Consider the following 14,977-nt stretch of genomic DNA (forward strand, 5'->3'; position numbering starts at 1 on the left):
TTCAATTGGGTATGGTGGTTGCTCTTGTGGGCTAGAGTGTGTAGGTAATGGGAACCCTTATCCGAACCTACATGATTGCGGTAGAATGCAGAGGCCTGTGCAAGAGCCAATCTTCGGCAAATGCATGTTTAACTGCTTTAGGGACAATAACCGAGAATTAAGGTATAATTACATCTTCTCCTTCTGGGACTTTTCTAACAAACTCGGGTGGCCAATATAACTTAGTCAAGAGAATTTCATAGGTGGTTGTTAAATTTTCCTAGAAAATTATTTTAAAAGTATGTGGCATGTCACCCTCAGTTTGCATGTCCAGATCATAAAGTCTAAAGGGAGGGCTCAACCGCTGATCGGCTATTTCAAACTGAGCAAATTCACTAGTTGCTCTTGAAACCAGAACCTCTTGAAGATTCTGGCAAACTATTGTGGCCTCTGCTGCACTGTCTAGCAGTGTCAATGCCCATGTCTTATTCTAAAGGAGCATTCTCAATATGTGTGGCATATTGAGCTGCAATACCTGCCATTGGGGTTTTTGTTGTGAAAGTTCCCTTTCATTTTTTTAAGATGATGTTAGATGAGTGTTGTGAGCCGGTTTTTTATTTCACATACTGTTCATGCCTGTGTTCGAGTCATTCCCATCTCTCCAAGTGTTTGTCAGTTGAGTTCTGAAAGGAATGAGAAGGACGTGAATCAGTGTAGTGATACCTATCAGGCTGTTTAAGTGTACCATGGTTATGTAAATTATGCCCCTTATTTAGTGGTTTCCAGCTGGGGAGATTCACCCAGTGTTTTCATTTTATCTTAATTTTTTTTGTTTTTCTTAGCATTTCTTAGAAGCCTTAGGTGCCTGCTTGGTATTATCTGTTTCAGATTTGCATTTTTACTGCAGCTTATTAGGCCTGGCTCCCAAATTATCTAGACCTATATTTGTATAGGTGTGTGCCATACATTTTGCTAATTCGTGCCATTGGTCCACAGCAGGAGCATACACACGGTGGTGGTATACTTCCAGCAAAGCTGCCTCCCCTTTAATATGACTTAAAATAATTGGAAAAAACTGTGGCAAAGTTGCCAATTAACTTAATCCACAAATCCAGGGCAAGGGCCACTGCGTATTCATCTTGAATCTGCTTTAGCACATCAGGCAAAACAGCTATAGACGTTGTACAGTGTTTTATGGTATATATGGCAGCAAAGACAGTGCCACAGGTGGCCCCTCCTTATATGGGGGAGCCATACCAAGTGGTAGGCACATTGTGAGAATGTAATGTTTGTTTTCGGGTCCCATATTGGGAAACACTGTTTCAAGCTGGTTTGCTTTTTCTGCAATCCAAAACTGAATTTCCTCCCACCTGTTGGGAACTTCACCCATAATTGCATTTAATAGTGACAGGAAAGTTTGGGTATGGGTGTAACCGAATAGAACTGGCCAGGTTGCCCCATCAGTTTTGTGGGATCCTAGTCTTACATTTTGAAGTAGATGCAGGAGGGTGCCCTGGAAACAGTTGTGATTTTCCTGAAAAGTTAATGCTATTTCTAATTGATAGTAAGTCCTGTACTGATAAGGTAATGGTATCTTAGTGTATGTAGGAAAAGTCTGAGCTGTAACATCTGCCGCAGGAAAATTGACCAACCAATAAAAAACTTCACAATGATATGCTTAATGTGCCTCGGCCATGAAGGTAACATCTAAACCCATCAGAAGGATTCCCTGTGCCATTAACTGTGTTGTAATAGCTTGTCTACAAATCAAAAGAATTTTAATTGCATTCACCATTTTAATGAATAAGATTCAGAGAAGAAATACTATAGTGGAGTATTCCTTTTAATGGTTCAAGCTTGAACAACGTACAGACATCAATAGGGGATTCCTATTAAGATAAGAAGGATTAATCCCTAATAATACTGACGTCTCCGTATAAACGTAAAAATGGATCTTGGGCAGACAAAGGAACTACTCAAAAGACCCATTAAATATGTACTTGACCTAGAAAGTTGGGGGTGCCATGTTATATGGTTCCTATGAATTAAGAAGGACTGTGTATTGGGTCAACATAAACTTCAAGATATAGGGACTTAGGGCCTGATTTAGAGTTTGACATATTGGGTTACTCTGTTACAAACATGGCAGATATACCGCCTGCCATATTATGATGTCATTATACCCTATCAACATCATAATACGGTGGGCGAGATTTCCGTCACATTTGTGGTGGAGTAACCCAACTCTAAATCAGGCCCTCAGTCCATTCATACCATCAGGTATGTTGATGCAATTCCTAGCTAGCTTACAATGCCCCATCTGAACCCCTAAACTTAACGGAGTACCAAATAGTATCGGCAGCCTCAAACATGACTACTTGGATTCCCAAGGAAATGGTGGAAACAGTTCTACCCTTTCATTGTTACTTTGCATGCCCAAGATAACACAGGAAAAATAAAAAAAATGCATTTCAAACATGTATTGGACAATCATATTCTTGTATAGAAAGCATGAGCTGGGATTGTTAGGCAGAGGAAACAAAGCATGGTAACCATTATTACAAGAATAGTAAAAAAAAAACAATTCAACCATAATAACGTTACTGCGTTGTTACACTCCTATCTGTTACTAGCTGCACTATTGAGGGCATAGTAGGTGTACCCTCTACCAGAGGAGCTGGGATGGACAAATCCCCCCCACTCACCCCATTCCGAGGTAAGATTTACTGGGAAGCCAGTATGATGTAGTCCAGACTATTGTTCTTTTCAAGATGGAGGTCAGAGTCAGCAGGACTGCTTCTTGGTCACAGTCCCTGAGTCCCAGGATAATCCCAGCAAAAGTGCTCCTCTCCTGAATGCAGCACAGAGGTAATTTATATAATGAAAGCGCTATTCATTTTGCACTTTCTCATAAGTCCAGAGCTGATGTGATGATAAGTCTGCACATTCAGAGCTTTCTTCAACAGGCAATCATGATACAAGGGCATTTCATTCTGTGTGCCTAGCCTTGGATGGAATGTACAGACTACAGAGCAGCAACACTTACAAGGAATAGGCTGCATGTACACTGTCTTCTCCTTACATTATCACGTCAGTGTTAAACTATCTAAAAATCACCATAAAAAGAAGTTAAACTAAAATGTGCAATTTAAAATAGAGACCCAGCGCAGGACCTAACATGCTTCACCACAGTAGGGGGAGACAACCAGGACTCTTGAGAATAAGAAGGCAGAACGGGATGAGGGCCTGCCAAAGCAGAAACAGGTAGAAGACCAATAGGAGTAAAGGAGGGGCTAGGGCAGCTCTTCTAGTTTAGCTTAATAAGTGTTAGCAACCCTATTGTAGGCCTTCCCTCATCCATTAGTTTTTTCTCCGTTTGGAGTTTTGATTACACGTTTGTTTTGTTCCCCTCCCGCTTTCATGGTTTTCCACTCTTCCTCTTGTTACACATGATTTCAAGGATTGTGCCTCAATGATGATTACTGATACTGCTTGAATTCTGCATGTGTGTCAGTTCCTTGTGCTCCCTTGTCTAGACAGTGTTCTTGAAACTCTCCATGGTTGGCAAGAGCCCATGCACTGGACCATCAGATAAGCCAATAAGGAGGTTCAGTGCATTTATCAACATGCTCAAGATTTGTGAACAATACCATTAATGAGTGTCTTTGTATTTCTAAAGGGTTCCTTACGTTAGAAGCTAATACAAAGAATGAGCTTGGAATAGGAGTAAATGGATGGCTGGTGAGACACAAATTGAGACTGAGCCACTGTTTATCTCTCTTCCTACCCGACTTTCCTCTGAAGTAGAGGTATCTGTAAGAGACTCCATTTTTTGTGTCTGCTCTCCTTTCAGGTTGAAGGATGGAATGTCAGGGTGAAACACAACAAGTCAATTAAATTAACCTGTACTTAGCTCTCTGATAGCTTGGCACAAAAGCAATTAAGCGTAACTTAGAGGCAAAATTTGAATTGTTTTTGCAGTACTCAAACAGTAAAAAATCAAAATACAACACAAGTAATACAATGACACCAGAATGACAAAAATCCAATCAATAAAACCAGAGATATTCAATTTTGAAGTTTTAAGTAAGTATATGGTCGAAAAGCATAAAGCGCCACTCGCAGTCATCTGGTTGTGCTAGTCCGGAGGAAGTCACAATTTCAGGCCCACTACAATGGTCAAAATAATTGGCTAAAACTACATTATAGGCTGAGGTAGTATGCCTGAGATAGGTTTGAAAAGGCTACTTTGGTGGGTGGCATAATGAGCCCTGCAGGCCCACACGTTTTATTTAATTTGCCTGCTCTGAGAACATGGAGTTTTGTAAATCAAATGTTCCAACTGGACCACGTTTAGGGAGAGAGCACTTGGAATTTGCAGGAATGTATAACTTGCTATAAACAGAGCACGTGATGTGTGTACCTTGGGAGGAGGGGTATTGGAACTGGTGCTGGAACACATTTAATTGACATGCTGTTTTAGAGTCTTACTATTAACACCACTTACTGGATTTGAAAATGCCGTAATTCCACAACACAGCCAAATCCTTCCTCATGAAATATAATAATTTTTTATTGCTCTCTGATTTTACAGGCAGACTCATACATTATCAGTTTCCCATCCAAAAATATATTTTGTAATCTTTATTCTTTCTCCTGGTTATCATTCCCACTTCAAGATCCACATTTCTGACTTTGCTTGCCATTTTCACTTCCTTGCTTTGCTTTTTCCTTGTGACTGCACTTCGAGCTTCTTATCATTGTATCTGCTTTTCCATTCTCACATCACACATAGACACAACTTGACTTAATTCTTTCTCCCTTGTTTCAATTTAACCTTCCCTAGGCATGGGTGTAGTGGATACATGGGTGCCTTTTTCTGAAGCAGAGGGGCCTATGAGATGAGGTAGCAGAAAACAAAAAATAGTGCCCGATAATCATATCTCTTCACATTCATGTAGGAAACCATGGTTACTGGTTGAGAGGGGTGAAATCCTACTCAACCAGCAACCACAAAAAGTCAGGATGAAACACAAGCTAACTTCAAATTAGTAGCTGGGCATAAAGCAGTCAGGCTTAACAGAGAGACAATGTGTAATGTCTGTATGCAGTACCTCAAGCAGTGATACAGTGAAAACACAACAGAAGAAAAATCACACACTACAAGAAAAATCCAACCTCAGTTTAAAAAATAGAGACAAATTTTATAAACTATTTGAGACCAAAACAGCAAAAATCCCATCAATAGACCTGGACAGATGCAGTTTTAAGAATAAAAATGAAAACAGTGCTTAGAAACACAGCGCCAACTGCGGTAATCTGGTTGCACCCAACCAGGACAAAGTTACAAGTTGAAGCTAACCACAATAAAGTGCTGGCTGCATATGGGCTGGATATAGGGAGCAGGTTAGGCCTGCCAAATAAAGTACCCTAAATCTGGGTTGTGAAGCGTTGCTACATCCCACTTGGAGGATGCGTCACAAAGCAGCGGTTCCAATGGGCTGTGGGCTGCGATGCAAGCTTCTGCATCAGGGAGGTGTCATACAACAGCAGTTCTGAAGAGCTGTGTGGTCCTGTGTTGGGGATGTGTTGTGCAGTGGTTGCTGTGATGCATAGTGGTGAGGTGATGCTTCTGGCTGCATTTGTACTGCTGGGCCCATAGTTGTGCGGTTAGAGAACCTTCAGGCCCACTTCCAAAGAACAAGGACTGAAGTGGCACCACTTGGGGGTATAGGACTCACAGCATGCAGGATCCAGGTGAAGGGTTCATGGAGGTTGAAGCCTTTTCTATTAGCAAGATTCTGATCAGGAGGCCACCTAACTAGCCCTTGGAGACACTCTAGTGGTTCTGGGATCAGGAGTCAGCTCTAGTCCTTCTCACTCAGACAGCATTGTAGCAGTCCTTCTTGTAGCACAGTGCCACAACAGTCCTTCGGAGTCTTCCATAGGTTCAGAGGTGTACTCAAGATTTAGGTCTGACTGTCCAATATTTACACCTGGTGTAGCTTTGAAGTTGAAGGTTCTGTAGGTTTCTGCTCCCAGCAATGTTTGGAATTTCCTGCCTTCTGTCCTGGCCTCAGCTTGTCTGAGGTTACAAAAGATAGCCACATTGTGGGCCTTTTCTCTTTTTCCATATGTGTTTAGCAGGTGACATTTGTAGGTAGAAAAGCAGGTAATATTGCAGAGTTCAGTTCTGCTACTAGTAAAACATGTAATTTTGCTTGGTAGTAATTCCATTTAAAGCTTGCAAACTTTTGCCCAACTATTTACAGACCCCTCTGAATGAATCTTGAGGAGATAATCAATGTAATATTGATGGGTAGAATAAGGAAGGACTGTAAGAGAAGGAAAAGGTATGTAAGCTGAGATAGCTAGAGTTGATGACAGGTATGTATACGAGAATACCAACAAACAGAAATAGGACATTGTCAGACGTATGTGCTTTTAGAATTTAGTAGGTGTTTCAAATGAAAACATATGAAAACATATGCTTTACGTTATTTAGTAGGGTAGGTTGACTTTTTGTTCGAAGTGTGTAATTGAAATGGAACCAATCTTAAAACAACAATATTCTGGAACTATCTGGAAAATCCAGTCTGAAAACATTTTTGGGCAAAGTGTTTTGTAAATAGACCCTTGGAATATTCATCTTCAGGCAATGTATTATACTATGTTAAGACTGTTGTGAGGGTTGTTATTTTTATCTGATGTGACTATAAATTATACTAAATCCATATCGACAATATGTGGGGTATGGTGCCTGTCACAGATCCTGTATAACCATAGTTCCAGAATATAATTGTCAGAGTATCATCTGATGTAAGTATTGTGTTTTAAATATCGTCAAGAAAAACAGTACTCTCTGAAGTTGATTATGTGTACACCCAGTAGGATAATACTTTATTTGAATGTTTAGTACAAAATGAGGATCATTACGAGTGTGGCAGTCTTTTGGGAAGACCGCAGCGGTGGCGGCACCAAAAGACCACAATGTTGGCAGTAATCCGTCTGCCGTATTAAGAGTTACACTGTGAAGTCTGCCAATAAACAGCCAAATTCACAAAACCTCCAGGACACTGGATGATGTAAAAGAGGCAGTTCTACCACTAGCACCACAAGCCTGACAAAAAATCATCCTATCAGATCACGATCCACAAATCACAACAGCAGTTCCATGATGGAAAACCATTGGTGGTATGAACCACAGCGGTCTCAACTCACGCCACAATGAAAACAACACCACATTGGATACTTTGAATACCCCACACCTGACACACATCCACACACTCAACACACCTACACACTGCACTATAAAACATACCCCTACACAACCCACAATCCTTTGCAATCTGAACACCACACACAGACACATAACAGAAATAACAATCCCACAATTATAAATAAAATACCTTGGCAACTATACACATTGCACCCACGCATATATCACACACATGCACAACACACAATTTACTTCTACACACAACACACTACAATCGTCACCCACTCATATCACAGCACCAACACCTCATCCCTTATGTATTTGTCACCATTATTTCTTCAACACTACGTTACTGTCTTTACCACCACTATTATGTCCCCACAAAAACACCCACGTTTCACAGATGACGAATTGAGGGTCATGGTGGATGAAATTGTCAGGGTAGAGCCACACCTGGTTGAAACACAGGTCCAGCAAATATCAATAGCCAGAAAAATTGAGTTGTGGCAAAGAATAGTTGACAAGGTCAATGCTTTAGGCACCTATTCACACACAAGGATGAACATCAGGAAGAAGTAGAACAACCCCCGGGGGAAGGCGCGTTCCATGTCGTCCAAGCGCCAGCTGTGGTCCTCAAGACTGGCGGTGGGCCCACCCATGTCCCCCATACCTTCACATTTTGTGAGGAGAAGCTCTTGGACATACTGCATCCTGAGGGCCTGACAGGAATACCTGGGGGAGTGGAGTCTATCTAGTCAGTCCTCACAACTTTCACGTCAACTCATTTTATGCTCTTGCTTGCTCCCTCACCACCTTATCCCACCTCAATTGGGATCAATCTAATGTGCTAATACCTCTCACTGGCATCCCATGTGTCCACTAATTCATCTGGCACCACAGCCCCTGGGAATGGCATGTGAAGTACTGGGAACTGATAGCAATACAACTCCCAGAAGGCAATATTCTACCATAATGAAAACCTGAAAGTAAGCTATCATGCATGTAAAACTAACTACCAATGTAACCCATCTTGAATGTCCAACTGGGAAACAGTTTATGGCAATAACAGCAATGCCAACGCCCACTCCCACCATCATCACATGCAAAACACATACACTGCTAAGTGCCCCATAAAACTGCCCTTAGACCAAATATACTTAAGATAGAAATATACTCACTAGGACTGGAACTCTAGATGCCAAAGTAGATCCACATATAGTACTTCCAGATAGAGGTCAAGGTCTATTGCTTACTCCCAAACTGTGTCCCTACTCTGACTCTATTGTGCAGTGTCCAACTTTTTATTTTGTGCCATGTATCATGCCAGACACTTCACTAAGCAACAAAGGTGAACACCCATTTCAATAGTCAGACAACATGAGATGGTATCAGCAGTCTAATGACTACCAACATAGTTTAACATCTTTAAGCATGGTATGGAAATTAAAGAGTCTCATGTACTACGTAAAGTTTTTCAGCAGGTGCCATTGTCATTTCTGGGGATCGTGTCAAGGCACTGTGTGCATCTCACACAACATCACCAATACTCTGAATGACAAATCACTTTGTTATCACTTACTGCAACTCTGTGTTCCACTTCTCTCACAGGTAACCTTACCATTACCACCATGGAGAGCATACCAAATACTGCATTACCCCTCTGGATGAAGGTCACAGTGAGGACAACACCCCTCTCTGTGTAGACACTGAGGATGAAGCTGGCCCATCAGGGACACCTGACCAGTCAACAACTGCCAGCCTCACCCTGCCCCAGCGACTCTTCCCAGCCCTGTTGCATCAACATCACAGGCTACCATTCGCCCCAAACCTGTGTCCCAAGGACAGGTTCATCCACTGTGTGCCCCCAATACAGGTACCTGAGTCTCACCCTGTCACCCTTGACAATGATGGTCCTGTCACCACTGGAAGTGGGCACACTGTGCCAGGAGCACAGGCACGTGGGGGTAGGGTGCGTGGGAGGGATGGAGTGGGCCAGGGGCTCCAAGGGTCAATACTGATCCAAACACCACCCCACAAGTCTTTGGAGCCTACCATAATTCCCAAGGCTTGATGAGTCAGGTAGTCACCATGAGGGGGGAATCTAACAGCTGCTGAGGGACAACCACCAGGAAGGTATGCATCACTGGCAAGCACAAAATACCATCCTGACTTCTATTGCTGGGGTGCTGAGGGACATTAATAATAGCCTGAGCAGGTCTTCCACACAACATCAGGTCTCTTTCACTAGCAATGACTCTTCAGGCTCTTCAACAACTGCGGCTGCTAGTGAAATGGAGGCCCTGCCAGGGGAAGGATATGCCTCAAACATGAGACAACCACCATGAAGTTACGCTGCATTGGCAGGCACAAAATACCATACTGGCTTCTATTGCTGGGGTGCTGAGGGACATTAATACTACCCTCAGTAAGTCTGCCACACAACATAAGGCCTCTTCCACTAGGACATGCCTCAAATACCCCACCCTCTGTAGCAGAGGAACCCCCCACGTAAACGTGGATGTCTACCCAGACATCCAGGAGGAGTAGACACCAAGACCAAACCAACGGCCAGGAAGGAAACCTCTCCTGACTGGTTCTCCTTGTGTGCCACAGATATAACCTGTTGACTGTTCTGAAACCTAACTCCATTTTCTTGTGTTGCAAGGACACTGGACTTGTGTTACTTAACGGTGTAGCAGCTACAGATGATGAGATCTGTCCTCCAGCTTCATCTTCATCTGGCTCATCATAGCTTGACAAATCTGCATTTCCACCCACAGGTTCTGCTGCCTCCCTCATCTGGTATGAATGGTGTCTGATTGTCACCACAGTGTTAGCGCGGCGCGGGGAGCAGTAAACCAGGGGAGCTACCCGTATACACTAATCTAGTTGATGCCCCCCCCTCAGACATTTAGGGAACCCATGCACGTAAAGTAAGGTTCACACTGGTCTCAAACGAATGCCTATATAAAATAAACAGTGGAGGATAAACCTATGGAGGGTGTAGCCAGGAATGATACTGCAAGATTAGAAGTGTTCCGTGAAGTGCATATTGGGGGGGGGTGTATTTGTTTCATGACTTAGATAATTAGCCATTGTTTTGATTTTTCCTGTGGCTGCAACTGAACAATTTGTATCATTTTTTGAAGAATAAAACCAATAAATATATTTTTTTTAAAAATGAATGGTGTCTGATGTCTCAGGGCAAGGTTTTGGAGCATGCAGCAGGCAACACTTATTTGACATACTTTTTGGGCGAGTGGAGGAGGGCTCCTCCAAATATATACAGGCAGTGAAATCTTGCCTTCAGGAGCCCAAAAGTCAGCTCAACTGTCCTTCCATGGGCCTCATTGTAGCACACTTCCCCTGGCTATGTTGGGTACCTCACTGGCGTTAACAACCAAGGATGGTTTGGATAGCCTGAGTCCCCTGTAAGGAGTAGGTATAACAACACAAACATATATCTTGGACATGAGCATTTGTGATAGCGAGAGAGAAACTTAGCAAACTCACATGTCAAATGTGACTTACTAACCAGTCAAGCCCTCTCTGTGTAGAGTTGTGACATCAGCAGTGGGATATTGCTATTGTGAAGTGAACGATGAAGGAATCATGGACTGATCCTGGATACTTCACACAGACTTGTGAAATGCACTGATCTGCCAAGCACACCGCCTGGACATTGGTGGAGTGGTAGTGTTTCCTGTTCCTGTATACTTGTTCCTTGGCAATGGGGGGAACCAAGGCAACATGGGTGCCATCTATTGCTCCAACCACAAGTGGAATGTGTACCATTGCATAAAACTCTGCCTTCAGATAGGCCTAATCAGCAGTTTGGGGAAATCTGATGTAGCTGTCCAGGTGTTTCAACAATGCACACAGTATGTCCTTAACAACTAGACTGAACATGGGCTGAGGCATCCCTGCCTTTAGGGGCACTGTATTCTGAAAGGATCCAGGGTCAGGAAGTGTAGCACTGATATGAATTGAAGATGGGAGGTATGCTATTGGGATTGTGAATGGCAGGCATCAGATATGGCTCCAACTGAACGCAAAGGTCCATGATTGTCTGCCTATTCAGGCGACAGATCAGTAAAAGATGACGTTCTTCCATGGTGAGCAGGTCTACTAGTGGCTGGTACACTGGAGGTAGTCTTCATCTCCTCATGTCAGGATAACTAGATGAAAAAGCAACTAGACTGTAGATGACTCTTACAACCTACACAAATGGAATATGTCCATGTACAATTCAGACTTGTTGGCTGTTGATGTCAGAGACAGCATATGACATCTGAAGTACAGCATCTTGCTAGGCACCCTATGACACTCTCCTTGCTTCATATTCCCTGGATCCTTTAATGTACTCTATGCATACTTATCTGTGACTGTCAGTGTTTGATAGCCCAACTTAGTGTACATTTGAAACATATTTGTTGCACCTATGCTACATTACCGACGCACATAGGATGTAGAGAAAAGTAAATTTCCATTTCCAGCATTCCCTCTGCCACACAGCTTTTACTACTCACAAGCACAATTAGACTACTAAATATGAAGGCAGTACTCACTGATATTTCGCACAAAATAGGCAATTATTAATGACGCATATTTCAATACTTTCACATACATATAATTGCATCAAGATGGCAGCTGCTTGATCTACTGTACTGGACATGTACATGCCGGCGGATGTCGTCACAGTGGTGGGCAGTTTCAACTTCAGTGGTCATTGCCATTGGAAAACATTGCTTCAACTGGTGGACTTGGCCCAATGGCGATGTCTGCCGGTGGTGAGGTCCTGGACGTGGCGGATGTGACTACCATCTTCTGCAGTATTGCTTCCTTGACTCCTGACACTGCTGCCAGCAAGGCCTCCACTAGCTGAGCTGCTGTGTACTGCCTCTGGGAGCTATCATACCATGTCCTGCAGGTGATAGGGCCTCAGCCTTCACCCTAAAAGAGCTGGACAAGTTTTTAGAGGAGGTCCTACCGCTGTATGAACAGCTATATGGTGCACCAGAGAAGCAGGTGAGTCCAATGGTATACCACTGTGTGAAAGTTGGAGTGCATGATGGTATACATGAAATGTGAATTTGTGAAGGTTTCACAACTTATGTTTGGTTGTATTGAAATGTGTACATGTGCATAGGCAGACATACAGTAGTGTCACATGGCAGATGTTGTGTAATGTAACTTCATTCATACGTAGAATAGATTGCAGCATGGACAGCAATGATGTAATGAGAAATGTTTCTGTAGACACTCCATGTTATGGACAATCATGTGTGCTGGTTATAAGTATGTAGTTAATTCCAGGTAGTGATCATGCATGTTGTATAGGACACTTCACTTCATACATGGGCTGCCTGCAGATGCTAAATTGTGAAGGTGTTTGAACTTAGAGGGTAAGGATAGGAATGTGTGCCTACGTGCTTTAACTAAGTGCTTTGACCACTTGTGCTTGACCACATGACTTTCTCCTTTTGTCTGTGTCATCCATGCAGTGCAACACTCATTAAAAAAAGGGAATCGGGAGTGCCATCGCCAAGCAAGTGCGGACCCTGGTGGTCCACAGCCGGCAGAGCACCCACTGTAGGAAGCAGTTGGAGGACCTAAGGCACTGGGTCCGGAAGACCATGGAGGCCCAGCTTGGGATGTTCTCCCAGCAAGGGAGGGGTTCCCTTCAGACCTTGACCCCTCAAATGGCCCACATTTTGGCAGTGGCATACCCTAAGGTGGATGGGCGTTTGAGGGCAGCACAGCAGCCACAAGGAGGTAAGTACTAATTACAGATATACGAATCCCTCTGCCAGTTCAGTGTCTGATGTGTAAGTATCTTAACTTTATCAATGTGGTAAGTGTTACAGGTAAAGAGTCTCCTAGGAACACATAGAAGTACAGTTGGTACTATTGATAAGAAGGTGTGGACATGGTATTGGGTATAGGAAAATATAACTCACCTATGTTAAGCCTATTGTATGACAGCCTGTGATGATGCACATGTTACTGTGTCATATGAGTACCTCTACATTGGCGTACATATGTGTAACCTGTTGTGTCATCCTTCCCATCGACTGATCCAGTCTACATATCCTGTTGGTAAGTTGTTTCAGCTCTTTGGTCTCAGTCTATTCCTATTCCACTGAATCTAGCTCTATGTGAAACATAGGCTCCAAAAATTCCTGAGTTGTGAAATAAATGTCAACTTCATGTGAGGGTGTTATTTCATTCAGCTAGTTCACATGGCATACTTGTTACACTTACTTAAATGTGTGAGGAGGTGTCCCTCATGTTAAATGTGGACTGTACTTTGGCAACTGTTATGTTTGATCAGGGTGGACATCCAACAGCATGGTTGTAACTATACATGCTTAGTGCAAGACATATCATAGACATTTGAGTTCACACTAACTGTACCATGTACGTGGTATTGAGAAGGTAAGTGGCTAGGTTGCTATTTGCTTAGACAATTTTGGTGGTCATTGTGACTTTGGTGGTAAAAACTGCCTATTGCCTCGGTGACAGCTGCCAAAATACCACCACTGCGGCCATCATCTGTCCTCCATATTATGAGCACTGTTGGACTTTCTCCACAAGAAGGGCAGAAATCCGGCAGTGATCATACTGGCGGACTGTGGTAAGATGGCGCTGCTACCACCAGCACTGCCACACCAGTAGAATGCCACTAGCCGTATCATGACCAGTGATATGGCCTGGTGGTGTTCTGCTGGTGGGGTGCTGCTTGCGGTAGCAGTGCCCCTTCCAGTTCCCTGCCAGAAGACCTCCTCGACAAAGAGAAGTTGGGCTTCCGACAGGTGAGAGGGGTTGGAGGGTGAGGGGTGTTGTGTGTGTGTGTCTGAGTGTGTGCATGAATGTGTGAGTGAGTGTGTGAATGTGTCTGTGTGTGTTGTGTTGTTTGCGTGGGTGTGTGCGTTTGAGTGAATGCGTGTAGGAATGGTGAAGTGAGTGCCTGTCTGCATGTCAGTTTGATTGTGTTTAAGAATGTGTGTGTGCATGTCTGGAGGGATGCGTGTATGCCAGTGTGTGTGTATGAATGCGTATATGCCAGTGTATGCATGAATGCGTGTATGCCAGTGTGAGTGATTGGGTGTATACACGGTGCGTGTCTGCAGGTGTGTGCGTGTATGTGGAGTGGGGGTGAATGAGAGGATCGGAAGGGGTGTGTGTTTGGATCAGGGGTGGGAGGGTGTATGTGAATGTCGGGGTGGGGGGTTAGTGTCTGTATGGGCGTGGGGCTTTGGATGGAGGGGGTGGAGGCATCAGGTGAATGTTGGGGGGTGGAGGAGCCACCTACCAGGGACAGGGAAAGAATTCCCTGTCACCAGATGGTCCTACCGCCCTGGTTTTTGTTGCGATGCTAACACTACAAAAACCATGGTGGTAGGCCGGCTCATAATGCCGCCAGTGGTACTGTGCCTGCCGCCGGGATGGAGATTCATATCTCTGGCCCGGCAGCTGATACAGCCATGGTGGTATGAGTGGAGAAGTGGCGGGATGGCTGCAACCAACCCGCCATTCTCATAATGTGGCAGTATGTACTGCCAGCCTGTTGGCGGTATTAACACCACATTTACACTCAACACCGGGGTCATAAGATCCACCTTATTTTGCCCATCCTACATAGCTCAGGACATCTCCTATACATGTACAACATCTACTGCATTTTGGCAAATTCTTGTGTACATTGGTACTTCCTGCCATTTGAAAGATTTGGAATGTAGGTTTGGCATGCTAACGTTTGCTATTTTGAATATGTTT

General features: G+C 43.7%; 1 protein-coding gene across 1 annotated transcript in view; it reads left to right on the forward strand.

Moving 5' to 3' along the window:
• Positions 1 to 14,977, forward strand: part of LOC138301616 (interleukin-20-like) — a 91,332-nt gene that overhangs the window by 56,211 nt on the left and 20,144 nt on the right. Inside the window, exon 2 of the mRNA XM_069242129.1 lies at positions 12,129 to 12,226. Within this exon, the coding sequence (XP_069098230.1) occupies positions 12,129 to 12,226 (98 nt within the window). The remainder of the gene's footprint in view (positions 1 to 12,128; positions 12,227 to 14,977) is intronic.

Source organism: Pleurodeles waltl, chromosome 6, assembly GCF_031143425.1.
Source record: "Pleurodeles waltl isolate 20211129_DDA chromosome 6, aPleWal1.hap1.20221129, whole genome shotgun sequence".
NCBI lineage: Eukaryota > Metazoa > Chordata > Amphibia > Caudata > Salamandridae > Pleurodeles > Pleurodeles waltl.